Here is a 25,745-nt window from a genome sequence, read left to right as displayed (position 1 = left end):
TTTTGTAAACACACAGTGACAGTTCATGTTGTAAAGATCCCAGAGAGGAACTCATCATCTAGATGATTTGAATAATTTTTAGAAGTGAAAATAATAAAAGCAAGTAACATCAAATCCACTTATTGTGCCCATTTAGACTCACCTTTATCCCTGTCCAAGCCTGAATTGTTTTAGTCTGGTCTTTGGACTCTTTTCTAAAGTGACAAAGAGCAGTTACTGAGTCACATCTAGCTATAGGAGCAATACTATTTCTGTCCACTGTGGGCAAATGAATGCATGCTTTCTCAATTGTAAAACACAGTACATACAGTAAAATGTACAGGATTCCTTTCACATGCATTACAATTTCAACCTGCAGTTTAAGCTATAGAGATAAAAAAATAAAAACATAAACTACTGTACTTTTCCTCAGTGCTGTTTTTTTCCTCCTTTAAAATGTAGTAAATACTAATCTACAATGTAGTTATTAGATAAGTATTTACATTTTTCTATTAGCTAACTAAAACGTTTAAGCTCTAGGTATGAAGTTTTTGATTTTTTGATTTGATTTTAAGTTTATTATTTTCGTAAAAAAACTTTTTTTCAGTGAAATGATCTAATAAAAAATTATATATGACATACTGTACCCCCTGTCCTCCTATTATTTAAAAAATATTAAACAGGAAATGAGTTCATTTTGGCCTTGTTACAGATTTTTATCCTTCTCAGTCCAGCAATCCAGTATATGGACTATATGCACACAGACTTTTAATTTTCAGCCAGGCAGCCCAAGGGCTTTAAGTTAACTGTCCTTCCTTTGCAAAATTGTCTAGTTTAAGATCTGATTTCTTTAAAAATCAGTGATCTTCACTGGCTGTTAGATATACGATATGAAGTGGGTCTCAGATCAGACAAGAAGCACTGCATTAAATTCCATTCCCCCTGTCATGTCTTTAAAATATGACAGTTTGTTTTACCCCAGTATTTTCAATAGAGTTTCTGCGCTAACCTGTTGCTACTGACGGTGCTAGAGGTTACAATGGTCTTTCATCTTGTTTTACTCTTGAACAACCAAATGGATGCTTAAGTCTATTTAACTGAATGTTTTGTAATTACATTACAACATCTATGCTGTAAAAACAACCTTGTGAAATTGAAAATACTCACATTAAGCTTTCTTCAGAAGTTTATCGTTTTATAAAGCTTTATAAACTCTAGCTGTGCATAGAGCCCATTGGACATATTTGTTTGATGTTTGCTTTCTGCATTATTTTGATCCGCAAATAACAAATATATTTAGGTATATGGTATGTGAATTGGGTAAGCTAAAATTGTCTGTTTTGTATGAGTGTGAATGAGTGTGTGTGTGGATGTTTCCCAGAGATGGATTGTGGCTGGAAGGGCATCCGCTGCGTAAAAACGTGCTGGATAAGTTGGGGGTTCATTCCGCTGTGGCGACTACATATTTATAAAGGGACTGAGCCGAAAAATAATAAAATAAAATAAAATAAAATAAAATAAAATAAAATAAAATAAAATAAAATTAAATTAAATTAAATTAAATTAAATTAAATTAAATTAAATTAAATTAAATTAAATTAAATTAAATTAAATTAAATTTAATTTAATTTAATTTAATTTAAAAACATATTCTATTAATAATAATTAGTTAAACAAATTATTTTATGATAAAACGTGATATTTTTTAATATTATTAATTACATTTGTTAATTTTTATAGTTAATTTAAATAGTTTATTTGCCTTTTTTATGTATTTTAGTTCATTTGTATGTTTATTTGATTAAAAAATTATTTTTTTTTAAATAAATAAAAAACAATTCATGACTTGCATGTCAGCATTTTCCAAAATTGCTTTCAAACTGTCTCATCTCATGACTGAATAGGTTATAGTTTTAGTGTAATATATCAAGTACTGTATATAATGTCCCATAACTGGCATGGATCGCTTTTGAGTATAATAGATGAGCTGGAGAAATCCGATTGTCACAAACAACGTTTCAGCCCACGCTCAGTGTTTATTCCTCCCACGTGTAACTAGTTGTATTAGCATTATTAGCTGATCTGAAATCTGTGTGTGGCAGCCTGGCTCACACCACCTCCACATCAGACTCAATTATCATCTTACTAGGCTGCCCAGCCCGTCCCCTCCCCCACACACCGGATTACCCTCTCAATGTCTACCTGACCGCTCTTGTGGCCACTCAAGGGCAGCAGCCTCACAACTAGTCCTGTAACTTACACCACACATCTACTAACCAGGGCTGGATCCACAACTACAGAGATTCCTCCTTGTTAGCAGCACCTGCTAACTTGGGCAAATGGCTAGTTCTAGCAGAAACACTCTGCAAGTGAATGAGCCGCGCCGCTATGGCTCTACGTTGTCTTTAGAAGAGAAATGTGAGCAGTCTTTCTTCCTCTTTTACTACTACAGGGTGGAGGATGAGGCCGTGCTGGACCGAGGGGCATCGCTGCTCAAACCCTTGTGTGATCAGGAGGAGGTTGAAGGTAAATCTTTTACCTTTTTTTTAATTTAAACTCACATATTGATTTAAATTGATCATTGATTTATGTAGGTTGAAATGTTGTAAATATTTGTTATTGTGAAGCGGTCAGTTAACATTGTTTATGATTAGTATGTTTAATAAGTTTACTTTAGGTTGCTGAAGAAGATGTAGGTCACAAATACTACATGTAGGTGACTTTGAGTTTACCGTGCCAGTTTCCTTCCGCTCCGAAGACAGATTTAAATTAGTGGAATGTGGGTTAGCAGGATCTCTCCATCTTTCAGTCCATCCATCTATTCAGACTGAGAAATTGTACACAGTTACTTTTTATATTTACATTTATGAGTTAATGTGAACAATTTGATAGGTCCTCAACAGGTGCCTGTGTGAAATGCAGATAAGTGACCAGATTTCTGAGATAAAATGTGGGGATATTGTCTAGTCTACTAGCAAAAATATTGCTATTGTCCATTTATTATATATATATAACTAGGACACCCAAATGTTATATAAAAAATAAATAAAAATTTAAAAGAGATGAAACATCAAGAGAGGCTAACAGTTGAAAAGTTTTGTTGAAATTGTGTAGGTTGTAATTTATTTTTGCAATATTTTGCTTGAATTTAATGGTATTTACTTACTATATATATATATATATATATATATATATATATATATATATATATATATATATATATATATATATATATATATATATATATATATATATATATAAATATACGAAATAAAACAAAAAAACATGCATATATATATATATATATATATATATATATATATATATATATATATATATATATATATATGCATGTGTTTTTGTTTTATTTCATTGTTTTATTTCATCCATATGTAACTCATCAGTCATCCAACTGCCTCTAGTAAAATGTAAAAAATAACATGTTAAAATTTTTAAATAGCATATCAAGCATATCAAACATTGCAACAACTTATAACCTTACAAATCCATATTACAATCACAACAGTATTAAGAACAAGTGTATTGTAAATGAGAGCATGGATTGGGATATTTCAAATTGTCCCAGAATTGAATGTATATAATATTTGTGATGTTTCCCAGTTCTGGGTTGTGACTGGAAGGGCATTCACTGCATAATAGTTGGCAGCTTATTCCACTGTGGCGACCCCTAATAATAAGGGACTACGCTGAAGGAAAATGAATGAATGAATGAATGAATAAATAATTGTGATGGCCGAGCTATTATGATTGTTTAAATTTGTGCGCAAAACAGTCTTTCACAAAGTTCAGGCCATGTTACATCGTACAATAGGGGTTATCACATCCACAGGTTCGATGAGTGAGTTCAGATCCAAAATTAAGTGCCTCGTACACGTGGCAGGTTCAGTGTTAGTTGCTTTGGTTAATGAAGCATTTTTCCCCCCTAATGGACCAGATTCACACTTCAGTGTGTTATTATGCATATGTGTAAAGTACATTTTGAGAAATGCTATATTGTGGAAAAGAAACCAATGTTTGCAACCTCGTACACAAAAATCCATCTTATAGATACGAGATCCATCAGGAAAAGCCACTGTCTTCATTATGCTGTGTGTTCATGCAGGGCATTATTCATGGTGTGTAGAAGACCCTTGGCAGAGATAGATAATGTTGTTTACAACACTACTGAATCTGAACTGATTTTTATCAAGCTATCATGGTTGTTTTTCCAATACATTGTTCACAATTGAAAGCCAAAATTGTATCCATCAGGAAAGCGATATAGAAATAAATCATAGTAAATAGTAAAAGAGTGAGAGTAATGAAGCGCTGCAGGCTTTGCCCACATCAGTGCTGTTTATGTTTTGTTCCAGTCGTTTTGGAAAACAAATAGGTGTCATTTTGTCAAAACTGTTTTGGGTCATTTCTTTTAAACATTAATTTATCCACATAGTATTGGGTTTGACATAATTCAGGATGGGTTTGGACGTTAGGCCACTTAATTATAGAAACCTCTGTCGTACATAACAACATACAAGTCCTGCTAAGTTCAAATCTGCTGTCCTGTGATTATTTACACTCAGCAAGAGAAATATACAATACAAGCATTATATAGAAATATACAGTATGCACAGCATTGGTCATAAATCACAATTTACCAGTGTTTTTAAACAAAATACATTTACTTTAAAATTCAGCCATTTAAATACACATAAGTATAGGCCAGACAGAATCTGCAACCTTTTTTTTTGCTTTATTTCTGTGCAAAATATTGTAAACAATTTGCAAATTTATGCAGAATTATTTTTGGAGCATCACAACTAAAAACCCAATAATATAACTGAAATTAATTTAACTACTGAATAACTATAAGTTTAGACAAGTAAATAAACTGACTCAGTTATTAATAAAAAATCTGCAGATTTCTGTGCGCGCAGATTCCTTGTGGGCCTACACATAAGTATTAGCAGAACATAAGACTTATGATTTGTAAATTAAACACTGATGTTTGTGGAGGATAAAAATAATTTTTTTAGACACAACTGTTTAGGGGTGCTTTCACACCTAGACTTTTGTTTCGGAACCTGGTGCATTTCCCCCGTTAGTGCTGTTCGTTTAGCATAGGTGAACTTGCAATCGTGCTAGGATTCGCGCCAAAACAATCGGTCTGAGATCACCCTGAATTGGGTGGTCGTGTCTCGATTGAAACAAACTCTGGAGCAGATCGATTGTAGTGAGAAAGCAATACAATCCAACAAACTAACAAACCAGGCTATATCATAGTGTATTATGGATATGTAATAGGCATATATACGGCTATATAAAGAGAGAATTATGAGTAAGGTGGGATGTCATTCCTACTGGTAAATGTGCATTTTATTTCAAATACGAAAGTGAAAGCATAATGAACTATTAACGAGAGTGGTTTATCCGTTAGGAAATTGACTAAACTGCAGTCTTGTTTTATCTGTTATTTCTCTCTATAATGTAAAGCCTACAATGTATAAGCCCATTGCTCTGTATGAGAAAGTCTTACCTCTGATTTATATTTGGTGATGGTTTCTGTGGGTGTCACCATTCAAAATGAAAGCAGCTAGCTTTCTGCAACTCTCACATGCTCGCCCACTGAAGCTAAGCAGGGCTGCGCCTGGTCAGTACCTGGTTGGGAGACCACATGGGAAAGCTAGGTTGCTGCCGGAAGAGCTGTTAGTGAGGCCAGCAGGTTGTGCCCAACTTGTGGACTGTGTAGGTCCTAATGCCCCAGTATAGTGACGGGGACTCTATACTGCTTAGTGAGCGCCGTCTTTCAGGTGAGACGTTAAACCGAGGTCATTAAAAATCCCAGGATGTCCTTTGAAGAAGAGTAGGGGTTGTTGATGAATTAACATGCTGTAAATTTAGCAGCTCTAATCTCTCCACTCGAACGCAGGCTAGCATAGCAATGCCCATCACCCATCATCCATCAAAAATATGATCATTACTAGGGGACATGGACAAAAGTTTGAGAGTTTTTACAATGTAATTATTAAGATTAAACACAAAACTATCTATACATAATTCATCAGTCTGTGGCCTGCCATGTCATGAACTTTGCGTCGCCATGGAAACCTTAAATTAACACGTTGTAAATATCCTACACATAAAAAGAAAAAAAACTAAAAAGTCTAGCTCATGACCCCTCTGATGGTCAAATAAAACTGAACTGACAAGCGGCAGCTATTTGTAATTTGCATTTAGGGAACATTTTAGGGTCGCTAAATAGTACTTTTCGTGCAAAACAGGGATCTATGGTCACCCGAAGATATAGCTGAGAGCTTATAAATTATACCAGGGAGGAGAGCTGGACCTGTGTTTCATCACTTTCAGCTCAGTTTGCATAGCTTTACTGTAAGTGCTCCTTATTCTTTCAGCCCTAAGTGAATATATTTCAAACTCGTCCTGCTGTCAGAGTGTGTTCGGAATGATTAATGACTCATTTCACAGTATATACTCTATACAGTCCACTATTCTTTGAAGCAGGATAGACAGTAATATTATGTGACAATCTACGGAAATTTCAAAAAGCGGCATTGCATGAGAGTTGTGTTCAGCTGTTATTATCTTGGGGAAAAAAATTGTAATTTAACATATTTATTTTTTTAAATATGTACAGAAATATATTAAAACAACCAAAACAAAAACATAAGTTTGATCAAAATTCTTTAATGATTATAGCTAAAACATATTCTGCATTACAATAAATGTTTAATTGCTGTTATTATTGCCTTGTAAGTGGGAATTATAAAGAATGTCATATTGTAAATATAAATTAGTTTTGCTGCCATGGCACCATCCAATCAAATGTCCAGGACAAAACATTTTTATTTTTCATTTCTTAGAATATTTTTAATGCATTATAGTTTGGGAATAATACAATTTGTAAAGGTTTTAAAGGAGTACGGCTACACTTGATTTTATCAATAATATTATTACATTTTATATTTAAACATAGTTTTAATTTAAATTTCTATGATTAAGGGCTGAATTTTCATCAGATTGCTCCAGTTTTCAGAAATCATTCTAGCATATAACAATTATTATAACAAAAAGATCTCTGAAAGATGATTTGGTGTTTAAGAAATGTTTTTTTTTTGTTTTGTTTTTTGTAGAAACTGTACTTTATTTTTTAGGATTTAATAGAACAGCTGGGACTTGAACCAGCAACCTTCTTGACCTACTCAGCTAACCACTGAGCCACAGTGTTGCCCCTTTTATAACAGGCACTGTAAAAACATGACATCATAAAAAGTCATGACACTATACACCACCGGTTAAAAGTTTGGGGTCCGTTTTTTTTTTCATTTTTTAAAATAAAATTATTCTGTTCATCAAGGCGGCATTTATTAAATGTAAATAAATTGTTAAATATTTATTAAAATTTTAAATAAGTGCTTTCTCATTGCTTGTAGTTTCAAATGAAATTATTACTCCAGTCATTATTGATTTTATTATAATTACCAATAATAATAATAATAATAATAATAATAATAATAATAATAATAATAATAATACAAACATTTATTACTAGAGTGATTTTTGAAAGATCATGTGACCCTGAAGACTGGAGTAATGTAGCTGAAAATTTATTTTTAAAATCACTGGAATAAATTATTAAATTAAATGATAAACTACCTTGAACAGTTATTTTATAGTGCGATAACATTTCACAATGTTACAGTTTTATTCTGTATGTTTGATGAAATAAATGCAGCCTGGGTGAGCTGGGGAAGCTTATTTTAAAACATTTAATAATCTTACTGACCCCAATTTTCACCGGTAGTGTGCTTATATGTTACTTTATCTTAATTTAGAAAGTTAGTCAGATTTCAACTTATATTTTTAAGGTAAACTGATTTTAAGTAGGACGAGGCAGTGGCGCAGTAGGTAGTGCTGTCGCCTCACAGCAAGAAGGTCGCTGGGTCGCTGGTTCGAACCTCGGCTCAGTTGGCGTTTCTGTGTGGAGATTGCATGTTCTCCCTACCTCCGCGTGGGTTTCCTCCGGGTGCTCCGGTTTCCCCCACAGTCCAAAGACATGTGGTTCAGGTGAATTGAGTAGGCTAAATTGTCCATAGTGTGTGTGGATGTTTCCCGGAGATGGGTTGCGGCTGGAAGGGCATCCGCTGCGTAAAAACTTGCTGGGTAAGTTGGTGGTTCATTCCGCTGTGGTGACCCCGGATTAATAAAGGGACTAAGCTGACAAGAAAATGAATGAATGAATGAATAATTTTAAGTAGATTTTTTATGTTCCCTAAATTAATATTAATTAAAATTACTTGTAAAGATAAAGTAGTTTAACTTAAAAACTTAAGTGAGCAACTGATTTTTTTTTTTTTTTACAGTTTTCCGTCAATTTTGTCAATTTTTGATTAAAATGTATGCATCCTTGCCAGATTAAAGTGTTCATAAAAAACCTCTCTGAACCCAAACATTTGAGCAGTAGTGTACATTGTAAACACTGAGAACATTAGTCTCAGAAATCCCCTAAAAGTAGTGTTGGCCCATCCTCAAAGTAAACTATAACCGAGCAACATGTGCTTGCTGCACAAAGAGCCCATATGTGGCAGTTCTTTTATATGTGGAGCTTTATTAGCAGCTATATTAGCATGCACAGTGGTGTGCCACTGTCGTCTGTACTTGTACCCTCCATCTGAACAGCTCTGTTACTGCGGTAACACAAGGTGCTCTGATGCTGAAGCCCGAAATGTCCAGCCAGATTTAGGGAATACGCTTTATCCAGTGACGAATTGCGTGCCACTCCAATTCAGGCCTCTTTCTATGGTCGCATAGAAAAGGGTTCCTCCAAAAGAACAGGAAGCTTGGCACAAAGCTGGCTCGACAATGTGTAGTTCCTCCCTCACTCGTACCTCTCCCTTTCCTTCTCTTAGTGCTAACTCCTTGCTTTTACTCCCTTTTCCTTATTTTGCTCTCGCCCATCCCAGCATAGGTGGGACACCTATTCATAAATGGTTTTTAATGATCTTTTTACACCATTTGTTTGTCTTTTTGTGTGGATGCCACTTGGGCAATAGGATGTTCCACAAATCATTGTAATTTTACTTTTGTGCCTGAAGCATGTCAGTTACATAAATGTAGTTTATCGATTCATTATTATTATTATTATTATTATTATTATTATTATTATTATTATTATTATTTAAAAAATGTCCTTCCCTTTTTTCCCTTTTTTGTTTGTGTACTTGATGTTAAGTGTTGGTGTTTAGTGTGTTAATTGTGTCATTCTTGTTATATGTGAAGCACCACCATGTCAGAATAAATTGCCCCAAAGGGTTTTAATAAAGTTTTAAATCTAAATTTAAACTTAAGACAAATGACACCGAGTGTTTTGAAGTAAAGGTACTGGATGTGTGCAAGAGTAGACTTATTTTGATTATTTACTTAAGGAAGTCATTCTGATTCTGAAAATTAAGATTTTAACACTTAGATCAGTTTTTTCTTCTGTATAGTTGAATTAATTTCAAAGGTAATCATACTTTTGCAATTGTGATTACTTGTAAACAAAAACATTATGCAAAAACTTTGAAGCTCAATAACTCAAAATCATTCAGAAAGCAGATAGAACCTTATACTTCTTAGGTGAATATATATATATATATATATATATATATATATATATATATATATATATATATATATATATATATATATATATATATATATATATATATATATATATATATATATATATTCACCTTAGAAGTATAAGGTTCTATCTGCGTTCTGAATGATTTTGAGATATTGAGCTTCAAAGTTTTTGCATTCCATAAAGCAAACAATATGTGTGTAACAGTTCTCTTTCATGTTAATGACATGACAGAGACCCAAAGGGTCTCTTACACTTGAAAATTGGAGTAAAAAAACACGGTAAATGCAGATAGAACCTTCTTATTTTGAAAAAGTCATTTTCCGCTTGGAATTATAAGGTTCTATCTGGCAGATCATTCATTGAAGCATTGCTTTTCAAGAAATACAATCAAAAAATATTTAAGTTGGTGTTGTAACAATATGTTGATGCTTAAGAAAGTTAAAATTTGGTTTTTATAACATTTATTTCATGTTTTAGGATGAATATTTTGTCTTGTTCAAATAGAGCTTACAATGCTGGGCTAAATTTTTTTTTTCCAGTGCGGATGTTAATTTTATCTAACTAATATGTTCATATTTGTGAATTTTTTTTGCTTTATATGAATTATTGAATTATGTTTATTGAATTATATGCCCTATGAATTAAATTAAGTATTTACCCTTCAAGGCTTAATATTAAATTTAAAGACTTTAAAAGAAACAGACAATGACCAAATGAGTTTAATGCACACTGAAAAGTGTTTTGCTGACTATATGTAAAAAAATGTCGGCGAAGCAGTGCCACAGTGGGTAGCTGGTTCGAGTCTCAGCTGGGTCAGTTGGCATTTCTGTGTGGAGTTTGCATGTACTCTCCGTTTTGCTGTGGGTTTCCTCCAGGTGCTCCGGTTTCCCTCACAAGTTCAAAGACATGCGGTACAGGTAAATTGGGTAAACTAAAATTGGCCATAGTGTATGTGTGTGATTGAGTGTGTATGGGTGTTTTCCAGTGATGGGTTGCAGCTGGAAGGGCATCCGCTGCATAAAATATATGCTGGATAAGTTGGCGCTTCATTGCGCTGTGGCAACCCTAGATTAATAAAGGGACTAAGCCAAAAAGATCCCCTTTCAGCTGCAACCTATCACTAGGAAACATCCATACACACTCATTCACACACATACTCATACATTACGGTCAATTTTAGCATTCCCAATTCACCCATAGCAAGTCTTTGGACTGTGGTGGGAAACCGGAGCACCCGGAGGAAACCCACGCGAACACAGGGTAAACATGCAAACTCCACACAGAAATGCCAACTGACCCAGCCGTGACTTGAACCAGTGACCTTCTTGCTGTAAGGCGATTATGCTACCCACTGCGCCACCGCGTCACATTTATAGAAACAAAACTATACAAAAAACTTTTGTTACATAGATATTTCTATTATATATAATTTGTTTACATACTTCTATATTTTATATTTAAAAATAAATAAACATTTTATCAAATATATGCATGCATCTGTGTATTTATATATACAGCCTACAGCCATATACAGCCTACACATACAGTATATTATGTCAAAACAAACTGGCTGGTTAATCCTGGATAAGTTGATGGTTCATTCCTCTGTGGCAACCCCGGATTAATAAAGGGACTAAGCCGACAAGAAAATGAATGAATGCATCACTAATAATAATTTATTCTACCGCTATTGAGATAAACCAAAAGCAATCCAGTATGATTCAACCATGCAGTGAATTTCTGACAACCAATATTCCCCACACTTTTTCAAGAATCCATTTTACTTTGCATATATGCAATATGAATAAAAAGGAAAGATTGTCACATTTTAACTTTGTGAAATCTTTAAAAAAATCTTTTAAAATTGTATATCTATTGTTAATATGTTATTGTAAAGTACACACAATGAAGATGCCTCCATACTGCATTCAAATGTCAATGGATAATCATAATTTTGCTTGGTTTGATTTTAGTCACTTAAGTCAGAGCAGGTGCAAACGAATGCACACTTGACTGGATGAGGCCACAGGAGAGGATTTGTGAAAGCGACTCAACTGACACTGGAAGAACTTACGATAATGACATGTAGTACATCCTGATTGCGTTCATAATACACACTTTTCTACTATATATTTTATTGGTTTCTTATTCAAAATACCTACCCACATAAATACCTACATGTTTAATACAACAGATTATATTATGTATTTGCTTTTTATTATATATTATTATATTCTCTAGAAATGCATAAAACAAAAGGAGTGTACTTATTAATGCTGAACATTTTAAGTTATATATATATATATATATATATATATATATATATATATATATATATATATATATATATATATATATATATATATATATATATATATATATATATATATATATATATATATTGAACAAAACATGAGCTTTTTAAACCACATATTGATGCAATAAATGGAAACAATCCCTAAACAGTGAATACATTTGACATAATCATCTCTAGTTATCTGGACTTGGTTCTGTCTGTCCACCTGTGTGCACTGCTGCCATTGGCTTCATCTGTTGCCTAATGGAGATTGTCCAGCGTTTAGCCTTGTCACCCTCTGTTATGTCACAGGGCTCATGAATCACTGTGGTGGTCTATTAGCCTCTCTGATCTATGAATCACGATCACTGTGTGACCTGCGCCTTCACATCTGGCCTGAAGATAGAAAGAGTGCTTCGTAAATGGCCAAAACGCACCTGAATAAATCCTGCATCAGTTAGTTTAGTTTGCTGCACTTACAGGGATAGTTCTCTCCAAAATGAATATTTTCTGTTCATTTACTGAGCCTCAGGGTGCCCTAAATATGAGTGACTTTTTAAAGAAGTTATTAAAAAAAGATTTCCAACTAAAGCTGTGGTCTTTGGGCATTTTAAATTGCATTTTCCATGTGCATACTTACAATGAGTGCACAAGACATTTATTTAAGGCATGTTTTATTACAGAGATTCCTTTGATTATTGATTTTGTGACCGCTGATCAAGATTCAGATGATATTTTTGACACTGACTTTGACACACTTCCTCGTAACTTTATAAACTGTATGTTATTAATATTTTTTTTTACCTTTTCAATTTCAGTTGTCAAAATAATATGCATATAGAGATACTTGATTGCCTTTAAATAAAGCAATTCATGGTGGAGTTTAACCTCCTAGGGCCTTAGTGTCCACATACGTTGACAGCACATTTTAGCTCTTAAGTGGCTATTTAAAATACTTTGAATGTTTTATATTTTGTTACAGACATACAGTGTCATCCTGCAACTGTTTGCAGCATATAAAATGTCCCAAACCCTATTTTTAACTGTCCAAAATGTGGAAATTTTTAGTTTTTACTCTCTGATAGTCAAAGCAAGTTAAAAACAAGTTTTCTATGTTATTTATGCAATAAAAAAAAAATTCAGGAAAAAGTGTTTTATGTAAATTAGGACCATGTGTCCACATACATGGAGATCATTTTTCACTTAAAGTATATTTTATCAAAAGATGATACTATTTTAATTAGGCTCCGATAAGCTCAAATAGCAAAGTGAAATAACAAATGCATGTAAAAAACACCTTGGTCCTTAAGAGATTAAGAACATTTAAAAAATATTGACATGCAATAAATCTTTGCTAATTGTAGCACACATTCTCAGAAATAAAGCTACAAATGACGTCACTTGTGTATCTTTTTATGAGATACACATTTGTGACATTGGACCACAAGGCCACAGTCATACAGTACATGTCCATTTTTATATATAATCTGAAAGCTGAATGAATGAGTGTTGATTAATAAGTTGAATAAGTTCTGTTGATTTATGGTTTGATAGGATAATATTTTGCCTGGGAAAAAAATATTTCTAAATCTGAGAAAATGTTGAAAACTATTTTGACTTTACAGCTAAAAATGAAGTTCTTAGCAATGCAAATTCCTAATTAAAAAGTTACATTCTGATATATTTACATTAGCTCTGGGATACACTTGTGCATTCACACATACACCATTACCGATTTAGTTTATTAAGTTCCCCTATAGCACATGTGTTTGGACTGTAGGAAACCAGACCACCCAGAAGAAACCTATGCCAACACAGGGAGAACATTCTAACTGAAGAAATTCCAACTGACAGCTGGGACTTGAACCAGCGAGCTTGTTGCTGTGAGGTGACAGTGCTAACAACTAAGCCACCATGCTGAACAATAGGCATTCATTAATTAATTTTCTTGTCGGCTTAGTCCCTTTATTAATCTGGGGTCACCACAGTGGAATGAACCGCCAACTTATCCAGCAAGTTTTTACACAGCGGATGCCCTTCCACTTATATGCCGCAACCCATCTCTGGGAAACATCCACACATGCACACACATTCATACACTACGGACAATTTAGCCTACCCAATTCACCTGTTTTGGTGTCTTTGGTTAGTCTTTGGGCTGTGGTGGAAACCGGAGCACCCAGAGGAAACCCACGCAAACGCAGGGAGAACATGCAAACTCCACACAGAAACGTCAACTGAGCCAAGGATCGAACCAGCGACCCAGCGACCTTCTTGCAGTGAGGTGAATGTGCTACTCACTGCGCCACTGCGTCGCCTATAGGCATATTAAATATATTTTTCAGGGTTCTTACGGGTGCTGGAAATCCTGGAAAATGCTTGATTTTTATTTTAGTGTTTTCAAGGTTAGAAAAGTGCTTGGATTTTAGACGAAGTGCTTGAACCTGCTTGAATTAGCAGGATTGAAATTGTGACTGTTTTGGTTGCATATGTGCACAATTTTGTCTATGTGACCTCAATATATATGTTTTATTTTTGTCTATGTGACCTACATATATAATATGTGATCCCAAATATATTTGGGAGCATTTGTGCGAGTGGATAAATTGTTGTCGTGCGACCAGTTTTCATTGCAAAATGTTCACCTCATGCGCGCATTTATGGAGCTAATAAATGCCAAAACAATTTGAATTCGAATTGTGTTAAATTGAATTATTAACAATTGTAAGTTAATAATACTGATTATATCCTATTAGAAATGTTTTGAATTTGTATTTCTTAACTTGATTATCTGAAATTTAAGACAACTACATTTTTAAAGTCAGATTTTTATAGACCTATTTTTAAACCTAAAACCACAATCCAATGACTGTAAAGAAAAAATAGCAATGCACATGAAATATCATGTACGACACCCAAACAAAATCTGACTGTAAGCTCATTTCTTGAGATATCAACTTTACGTAGAAAGAGACCAAACTTAAAGGCATTTTTAATTTATTTTTTAATCATTTTTGGGTAAACTATCCCAATAAATCCAAAATATCTGCAATAAATCTAAAGTGCTCAATAAATTTTATTTTTTTTAAATAGCACAATTGATTTCAATGTGAAAAATACATACAATATATATATATATATATATATATATATATATATATATATATATATATATATATATATATATATATATATATATATATATATATATATAAATAAACATAATTAACCGTGGTTATTAGTTGCAGGAAAAGCATACAAATGTACCTTGAAAGTGCTTGAAAAGTGCTGGAATTTGTAGTTGGAAAATGTGTAAGAACCCTGATTTTAAAAAAAGACTTTTTCCTATGGGTTCCCATGCATGTGTTCCACTCCTTAAAAAAAATTAAAATAAATAAAAATAATAAACTATAATCAACCATGCATTCAGGTACTTCTTGCCTGTTGATTTTAGAAAAATATAAATTTAGACATGCATCTCAGCACATGTACTGTTTTCACACACTATGTAGCAGGGTGTTATTTGATTTTAAAAGTACTGCTGGTCTGCAGATCTGCACTGATGTCATTGGTTCAGTTAAAGATCCATTTCCACAAAGTTAGATAGTAACCCAATGTTGGGATGGAGTTTTAAAGGATGGACCTCATGTGACTGGGGGGCTGAGACATGGAAAGTGTCTGTGTGATATGGATCTAAACATTGGACGTTCCGCGCTACCTGCTAGCTCTACCAGTCAAAATATTTAGTTTGACAGTCTGCTGCAAACCCCTCCGGTGAAGTCCACCATTTCCTGCACAACGTGCGTAGAGGAAGTCACGCCATTTATTTACGTCTGCACTGAGATTACGTCATGTGTCGTAACCAATGAGCTGCAGACAAACATTGGAGATCCAGCTCTTGACCTCAGTGACACTGCACATTCTTTATCTTACAGATGCTGAAGTGTTGATCACGTGGTTTGTGTTATCTTGGCAGTGGAGGGCCGTTTATCTCTTGACAACAACAATGTCAGACCTGAGATTATTGTATTTACGTGGCTTGGCTGAGTCAATTAATTGTGTTTGTGTTTGTCTACGTCATCAAGGGCATTTTACATACACTGAGGGGAATTAATTCAGAATGAGTTTTAGTCAGTGATGGTATTGTTAATGCAATTGCTTTCTGGGGCACCTGGTTTGTCTCCTTAAATGCCAAGATTAAATACTAGCACTGTATTTATGGAAGTTCCATTTACTCTTTATTTAAGAGTAACTCCTGGCATTTTACAATAAAAATGTTTAGATATTAGGTCTTCCTGCGTTCGCGTGGGTTTCCTCCGGGTGCTCCGGTTTCCCTCACAGTCCAAAGACATGCGATATAGGTGAATTGGGTAAGCTAAATTGTCCGTAGTGTATGAGTGTGAATGAGTGTGTATGGATGTTTCCCAGAGATGGAAGGGCATCCGCTGCGTAAAACATATGCTGGATAAGTTGGCGGTTCATTGCACTGTGGCGACCCAAGATTAATAAAGGGACTAAGGCGAAAAGAAAATTAATGAATGAATGAGATTTTAGGTATTAGAAAACCTACTTCATATATTACAGGGATAGTTCACCCAAAAATAAAAAATTCCTGTTAATTTACTCACCCACTGGTCATCCAAGATGTGGGCAACATTTTTTTTTCCCTTGTAGAATATTAAAGAATCTGTATATTATGAATATTATGAATCTGTGCTCCACAGTGATTCATATAATGGCAGTGAATGTTAATATGATTTTTTAGCTTAAAAATAAACACAAACGAGTTCAAATCAATATTCATAGGTCCCGATGACTGCGAAACGACTGGCCTGTGTAAGAAATTGAGCATTATTTACAATGTTATTAACTTTAATGCTTAAACAGATATCTGCATATGTATGACTCTAGTCGACTTGTAGTTCGGTCCCTTTTGATGATGACAGCACGTGGGCTGGTGATGCAATTACCAATATCTATCAACAAACTGCATCAACTGACCTCCCGTCCAAGCGCACCCTCACGCTTTTGTCATCAAAAGATACCAGATTACAGTCTGACTACAGTCACTGAGCTGTGGATAATATGAGGTCATTTAGATTTATTTTTATTCCTTTTATTTTCCTTTAAAACAAAAATATGTGAATGGCTTACAGACACTCTTGGCTCGTTTAAATGAGCTTAAACTTTTACTCTCAAGCTATGTTTTTTTTAAATGAAAATAAAACTGAAGTAATTTTATTTGGGCACAAAGAAAATTCTCTGTTAAATGTCAATGTGCTATCTTTGGCCCACATATTACCCAGTGTGCAAAAAATCTTAGTGTTACGTTTGATGAAAAATTTAAATTTGACAAATAGATCAATATTGTCATGAAATCCTACTTTTACCACCTCAGACAACTGTCTAAATCAAGCCTTTTTTATCTCAGAGAAATTTAGTAAAACAGTGATTCATGCCTTCATAACAACTAGTCTGGATTACCGTAACTCTCTCTATTATAGTATTTCTCAGTCTTCTCTCTGCAGCAAGATATTTTTGGCTTTCATTATTTGATAATATTTTTGTGTTAAAGATTGGGAGTTGACAAATAAGTTTTGCTTAAATAACAAAATTAAAGAAATGTTGTACAAAATACTTTATCCTGCTAAACATATTTTGGAAAGATTTAAACTTAATATTTCATATATGTGTTAATTTTGTGGTCAAGAAAAAGAAGCAATTTTGCATCTTTTTTTTTCATTGTGTTTACTCCAGAATATTTTGGAAAGATTTGGAACTATTTAACCTGAACTGTAAAGGACAATATATTTAAATTTGTGTATGCTGTTAGGAACATATATATATATATATATATATATATATATATATATATATATATATATATATATATATATATATATATATATATATATATATATATAAATATTTTTTTTCTCTCTCTCTCTTTCAGAAACTATGAAATGTAATACCTCTAAAATTATACTTCATAAAAAAACTCAATGCCATAAGCTCGCCTGCAGCTGGTATAAAATACAGCTGCTAGTCTATTCTCTATCACCTGCAAGTATGAGTCTGTAACTCTTATTTTACATGTACTTCACTGATTACCCTTTAAATACAGAATTGATTGTATACAAAGCCGTCAATAATCTTGCGCCTCAGTACCTTTACAGACTTGCTCTGTCCATATACCCCTTCTCGATCACTGAGATTTTATGATCTCAATTTACTCACTGTGTCTAGAACATAATAAATGAGGTGACTGAGCGTTTGCAGTTGCTGGTCCTAAACTCTGGAACACTACCAATTCACATTAGACTTCCCCCCTTCATTTCTCCATTTTTATCTATTTTCTGTCACTTTTATTACTCCAGCACTTTGGTCAATTTTGGTTGTTTTTAAATATGGTTTATTAATTAGTATTGTATTGTATTGAAGAATATTATATATTCTTCAAGCAGGACATATTAACGCAGTCAAAAGTGACACGTATGAGATGCCAATTACAAACAAATGCTGTACTTTTAACCCTTCGGTTCTGCAAAATTGTATCATGAAAAAAAGTAAACAACACAGTACATAGACCATAAGAACTGCATGTTACTGAATGATGAGTTCTGAAGGATTATCTGAAACTGAAGGGTGGAATAACAATAATCCATTAGCCTAAACATTTTATTTAGTTTGCTAAGAGCAAAGATTTATATCAAACCTTTTTTCTAAATTCTATAAAATTGACCACACTTCATTATTATTGTTCATTTATTCATTTGCAGGAGATAAGAAAACTATTTCTAAGTTTTCTAATCTCCAGCAAATGAATAAATGAACAATAATAATGAAGTGTGGTCAATTATATCCAAACACACATCCTATTCTTATGCCCCATATGGTGATGCAGATATCTCCAAAGCCTGACAGGCAGACAAATCTAAACTTTTTTTAAATTAAAACAAATATAAATATGCATAAAATAAATATTACTACTAATAATAATAACATTATACAAATGCAAATTGTTATGAATAAACTGAAAAAAGCTCCATGGACATGAAGAAGCCATTGAGGCAGTGGTTTTTATACTTATGTAAAAAATACAAATTTTTTGTAGCAGTTTAATCCTTTTTTTTTCATATGTAACGATATTTGCGGATTGCTGTACATCCTGTGTATTAAGCAATGTGTAAGCTTTTAGACTGTATAGGCGGATAACTAAGACTTTAGACCAGCTTTTAGTTGGTTGATAACACATCTATTTCAGTTCCTCAAAATAGCAATGTGCCAATAATGCGCCTTAACAAACTTCCTTTCTAGACCAGCACACCCTTGAGTCCACAAAGTGGCACAAATAGATTTGCTACTTAAACAACGTGGCGCAAAACGTGAAAATTAAAGTTGCGCTGCTCTGAAAATAGAAACAAATCGCACCATACATGCCTTGTGCCTTATTGCGCCAGCTGCATGATAGGGCCCAAGGACTGCTACCATACCTAATGCATTATATGGTTTAGTTTTTTTCCCCTTTCTACTTCATTTGCATACTTTTAATGTCGTAAAATGTGTTCCCCATGGTAATTAAAATGATAGCAAAATCAATATTTTTCAAAGTATTATATCAACGCTGGACATTCCTGTATCGTGCCAACACTACAACAGAGTATATTCACTGAAAATCTTAACAAGAAAACCAATTGTGTTTTATTACTATTTAAATATTCCCTGCAAAACAAGAATGCACCAAAGAACGGTGGTTATGTTACTCGCAGTTTAATGATGTCATGCGATCTTAATAGCCTGACCTACCATCTCAATTCTTTTCCCTTTCAGGTCACCACACCATATACATCGGTGTGCATGTGCCAAAGAGCTACCGGCGACGGAGACGTCATCGCCGACGCACCAGTCACAAGGACAGAAAGGAGAAAGTGAGCGAGAACACTTCGGACAGGTCGGATGCAGAGAACAATGAGGAGGCCAGCAACAGCATCCTTAAACCACTCAGTAAGCGCTTGCCAAAGAGCCGTCGGTTCACATTAATGCTGTGAGGGCTCCTTCATACAGCCACACACACACACATACACGCACACACAAGCCAAGGCTGCTGCTGACTCCACTTAGTCAGAACAGATATCCAGAGCTGCCTGGCCAGCAGATGAGTGTGTTTGGACAGACAGGGCTAGGGCCCCTGCGTGTAAGTAATAACCATCCAAATGGGTCACGATTGCCTGACGTGAGCTGCTGGAGGAGGGAAGTATGTGTGACTCTGAGATTTCCAATGCCGAAGTATTATACGCCCAAGGGAGGATCACTTAGGAGGTGTTTCTGTTGATTCGTGCACCAGGGCTTTGGACGCTCTCTAATGATGTGATAGCTGAAAGGGAGAATGAGGAGGAAGAGGAGGAGAAAGGGATAGCAGAAGCGAGGGAGAGGAAGATGCAGAGAAAGTACAGGACGATTTCAGGGTCATGCGAGGAAAATGTTGGCTTGAAATTGTGCAGTGGCCCATGTAGAGTTGATTTTCATGAGTCGACGTCAGAGAATGTGGGTTTTGATTCATTCTTTATCCACTTAAGAAGGTTTTATTGTCATTTAGGCATCGCCATGACATGCTGCTGCTTTCTTTGAGTGGATCATACAGTGCAAAGTAGGGCATGATTTTGGAAAAAGCTAACATTGCTATATTTTTTATTATGTGATATATATTGCAATAGTAATACCCAGTGTTGGGTAAGTAACTTTTAAAATGTAATCAATTACAATTACTTATTAATACTCGAAAATTGTAATCTGATTACATTACCAATTACTTCATGTAAAAAAGTAATCAGATTACTAATTACTTTACTTTGAGGTTACTTTTAAAACAGAAAAATATGGCTATAAAAATACAAAATAAACTGCAGGTCTCTCAGTAATTTAATATTCACTGCAGTGTTTTGGTGTTCTGTGTTTGTTTGAGATAATTTGTCTACCAAAATGTGTATAATCCTTACAAAGTATGAAGCTGATCGGTCAGTTCTTGTCACGTGACTCACGGTTTTCAACTGCGTGTGCCTGGAAAATGCAAGCGCGTGCAATATGTAATCCCAATATGTGTAAAAGATAAGATATGTGGACTGCTTCAAGCAGCTACACTTCTCTTCACATTCAGAAGATACCTTTACTCCCGATCCTGCAGCCTGTTTAAGCTGAGTTGGGCCATCGTGTTTTTGGGCCCAACAATCGTGTATTTTTGTAGAATGCTAAATTTTGTAAAAATTACAAATGCTACACTTTCTTAGGCCTGAATGCTTTTAAAACACTCACACAGTCACAGGCCTTAAAAAAACACTTGCAAAATGACCAATTAAAATCCAGACTCAACATTGCGTATACTCGCGATGTGACTATTGTGAAAGATCACATTGCGATATCGATGCTGAAACGGTATATTGTGCAGCCCTAGTTCAAAGAGGGTCTTCAGAAAATCCAAAAGGAGTCTTTACACAGAAAGCATTTTACATATAGCTTGTCAATCTACAAAGAAATGCAAAGCACATGTGATCTGTGTCCTTTATTTTATAATTTTAAGTTGGTAGTTGAAAAATGTAAATCTACTGTTAGTTTACTACACTCTTAAAATTATTATTATTTTTTTAATTATTGCCATCAATGGCTCCATGAGCAATCATTAGTATCCTAAGAACATCCCATGAAAGATTCTTTAAAGATCTGCTTATTTAAAGGTTCTATAATGGAAATGTTTTTTGTGGCATTATTGCTAAATAAAGTTGTGAGTGTGTATACAGTTGGAGTCAGAATTATTAGCCCCCCTTTGAATTTGTTTTTCTTTTTCTTTTTTTTATATTTCCTAAATTATGTTTAACAGAGCAAGGAAATTTTCACAGTATGTCTGATAATATTTTTTTCGTCTGCAGAAAGTCTTATTTGTTTTATTTCGGCTAATAAAATAAAAGCAGTTTTAAATTTTTTAAACACCATTTTAAGGTCAAAATTATTAGCCCCTTTAAGCTATATATTTTTTCGATAGTCTACAGAACAAACATCATTATAGAATAACTTGCCTAATTACCCTAACCTGCCTAGTTAACCTAATTAACCTAGTTAAGCTTTAAATGTCACTTTAAGCTGTACAGAAGTGTCTTAAAAAATATCTGGTAAAATATTATCTACTGTCATCATGGCAAAGATAAAATAATTCATTTATTAAAAATATAATGTTTAATAGAATTATAATGTTTAGAAATGTGTTGAAAATCTTCTCTGCGTTAAACAAAAATAGGGGAAAAATAAACAGGGGGGCTAATAATTCAGGGGGCTAATAATTCTTACTTCAACTGTATATTTTGGTGGCATGGTGGCTCAGTAATTAGCATTGTCGCCTCACAGCAAGAAATTTGCTGGTTCAAGTCCGAGCTGGGCCATTTGATGATTCTGTGTGGAGTTTGCATGTTCTCCTCGTGTTGGCGAGGGTTTCATTCAGGTGCTCATGTGACTGAGGGGTGAGAGTCCAAATTGAATGAACTAAACTGGTCGAAGTGTGTGTGAATGAGAGAGAGTATGGATGTTTCCCAATACTGGGTTGCGGCCGGAAGGGCATCCGCTGTGTCGCACATTTGCTGGATAAGTTGGCGGTTTATTCCGCTGTGGCGACCCCTAATACTTAAGGATCTAAACCGAAGGAAAATTGATGAATGAATGAATGAACGAGAGAGTATATTAACATTTTTTAAGGTAATTTTGCATCAGAACATTAAATACATTTATCTGACAGTGTGGTTAGAAAACATATACAAACAAAACATAACTAACGCTGGTTTTTGATAATACTTTTATGAAAAGGAAAGCTTGATCTGTACAAGAAACTTGGATAAACTAATTCACCAGATTTGACTAAACCATGTGAAACCATATGCATCTGGAGCCAGCAAAGCTCAACAAGTTCCTTTGTCAAAACTGGTTTTAGTCATTACGGACAGTCATGATTAAAATGAGTCAGTATGTTGATGTATAGGATTCTATGACACCAGATTTGCCAACTTATTCAGCAAATCTGTTTTGGGTGCTTTTAACACTAGAACAGCTGAATCATTTTGACCCTATTAAAATATTGTTATTTAATAGCTTTGTTTATATAAAACCCATATAACTATAGCACACTGACTTTTTCTGTGTATATTTCATTGTAACATTATTATTTTATTAAAATGACAAAACACAGAAGAGTATTTTTTTTTTCCTTGAATGGCCATAGCATTCAAATTGATTGCCTGCATTTTAGCATCCGCTACTATGTGTGGCTCTCTTGCTTAAGAATAACATAACTTTACCTCTGACATTTCTTTCACTGTGATGAAAAACTTTGCCTTACAACATTCTGCTATACAAAAAAAATATATATTTTTTAAGAGTAACGTTTATAATATTTGATGAAAGATATTCAAAGGTTAATTTTAAAATCTCAATAGAAGCTTTGAATGTAAACATCTTAAATGAGTGTAATGTCTTATACGAACACTAGAATTACTGCTATGGCCATTAGAAGTTATTGACTCCTGGTATTCTAGTGTCAATTATTGCATGTATACATACATATTGCATGATTGTATACAAGAACTGGCGAATCAGTTTATTTAACTAGATGCAATAGATTTTCTCCATTTGCCCAATGTAATGGATCTCCAGTAAAAATATTGTAAATAATGTTCAGTTTAATTATGTAGTTTCATAGGACCACAATGTATCGTTGTGAGTCAAAGGTCTTAATTTTGGATTCAACATTTTGCTTTTTTGACCTTCATGGTAATGGCAACGGTTGACTTTCATTACCTAAATCAACAAAACTGTATTTCATTAAAAAAAAAATGTATCCAATTAAACAAACCAGTTTTTGACGTCATGATTTTTGGTTACAAGACACTAATGTTGTTTGATGTTGGGTTTGACTTGAGAGACACTTGGATTTTGTTTTTCCACTGAAGACATGACACCATAGGGGTTTAAAACAACATGGGGGAGTGTAAATAATGGCACAGCTTTGACAGAATTATTCCTATAAATTCTTAAACTCTCTGAGGTTTTAGTGCAGTTTACTGTGCTGACTCTGCACAAACCAGGTTATTGACCTCAAACGTATTCAGCTAATGGAAACTCAAGTGCAACCAAGCAGAATCCAGAACTTGACAGTGATGTGGACCCAAAGCTCAGCTGACCACCGTCTTTGGGCTTTAAAATCATCCTTAGAATGTCCTTTCTGAAAAAACAAAACAAAACATTAAGTTTACAGTTTCACATTGGTTAACAATAATAAATGACTAATTTCTTACAATAAACAGATCATTTTTAACAAAGTTAACATTATAGTTAATAAAAATATGTATTTTTAATTTAATAATGTATTAGTATGAGTTGATCTAAGGTATAAAATGACCCGTGACCATTTTCAGAGCAGAAAAAAAGAGCATACAAAAATCTAAATTTTCACTGTAGTCAAAAACAAGTAGTGCTCACTGATTAAAAATTGATTAAATACTGCACACTGATTAAGGAAAACCTACAGTAGACATTTACACACAGAATTTGCAATTAATTATGAGGTTGCTTCTTTATGCAAATTAGATTTGAGCATTGAAATTAAATTTAGCTGTTTTATTTTAGAGTTTTAAGTGAAGGAGGATATTTTTTTACTTTTAGGACAAACAGAATATTAGAATTATAAGCAATTGTTACAATTCAAATAAATAAATGCCTTGATAATATTTTTCACTGATTACACTTACATGGACACCAATAATCCGATTTTAATCCGATTAAGACAATACTATGATTAAGAGTCTACCATGTAAACAGTAATTTTCGATTAATCCGATTAAGGTCATAATCAAACTAAGCAGAACTCTAATAAAGACATGGAGTATGCCTATTTAATTGGCATTATTAAAGTGCTGTACAGACATGTAAACACCATAATCTAACTATTATCATCGTCTAGGATATATGCAGCATTTTGCAACAGGTAAGTCTACACACATGGCAGTTAGACACTATTATCTGAGTCTGTGAAGGACTACAGACACCTGCATTGTGAAATGCAGAGGTTTTTTCCCTATAGAGCATGCAATATCAACTTCCATTAAAACAACATGTCCGGCAGTTCATACTCGCATCCAATATCTCTTTGTGGGGAGCATGCATGAAATGTTCCTGAATGAAAGTGAAAGTGCCAAACTGCAGTTGAAGTTAACAAAATTAAAATGAAACACCTCAAATTACATGAAACTTTAGTGGATATATGGATAGCAGGCCTGTAGCCAAGGGGGGTTTGGGTGGTTCGGAAGAGGGTGGTTTTGTCATTGACAAAGGTCCAGAATTTGTCCCTTTCATGAGCTCATTTGTCTTATTTTGACTGCTATGACATCATAAATGGTAAAAATTACCCATCAAAAAGGTTTTAAAGGGCTCACACACCGGATGCGCCGTTCAGGGCCACGACACGGCATGCACATGACAGTTGAAAGTATTGCACACCAGACGCACACATTCGCATGCTATTTAAAATGAAACTATTCAGATGGCGCTCTGTGGTGCGGCAGAAATAAGAAGGTGTCCTGACTCTGAATCATGGCTGGGCGACGTGGACAGCCACCGACTTGCGGTGCCAGGGTGTGTACCATGATAGAAACCTATGTTTAGAATTCTGAAACTCATGGCGCTGCGTGGCATGACTCGGCGTGTCGTCGAGCGGCACTTCTGGTGTGCGACCTCCTTAAGACCTAACGGAATCCTAGTGTGAGTTAGTTAATCAGTTTTGGCCAACATCCAGGG

General features: G+C 34.2%; 1 protein-coding gene across 24 annotated transcripts in view; it reads left to right on the top strand.

Annotated features, from left to right (window-relative positions):
* Positions 1-25,745, top strand: part of slc4a4a (solute carrier family 4 member 4a) — a 129,541-nt gene that overhangs the window by 4,731 nt on the left and 99,065 nt on the right. For 14 of the 24 annotated variants that reach the window (XM_073950848.1, XM_073950853.1, XM_073950846.1 and 11 more), the window contains 2 exon segments: positions 2,432-2,505; positions 19,749-19,922. In XM_073950848.1, coding sequence (XP_073806949.1) covers positions 2,432-2,505; positions 19,749-19,922 — 248 coding nt within the window. 24 annotated transcript variants of the gene reach the window in all.

Source organism: Danio rerio, chromosome 5 (assembly GCF_049306965.1).
Source record: "Danio rerio strain Tuebingen ecotype United States chromosome 5, GRCz12tu, whole genome shotgun sequence".
NCBI classification, from domain to species: Eukaryota; Metazoa; Chordata; class Actinopteri; order Cypriniformes; family Danionidae; genus Danio; species Danio rerio.
Note: the sequence above shows the minus strand (reverse complement) of the source record. Positions and strands in the feature narration are given on the sequence as shown.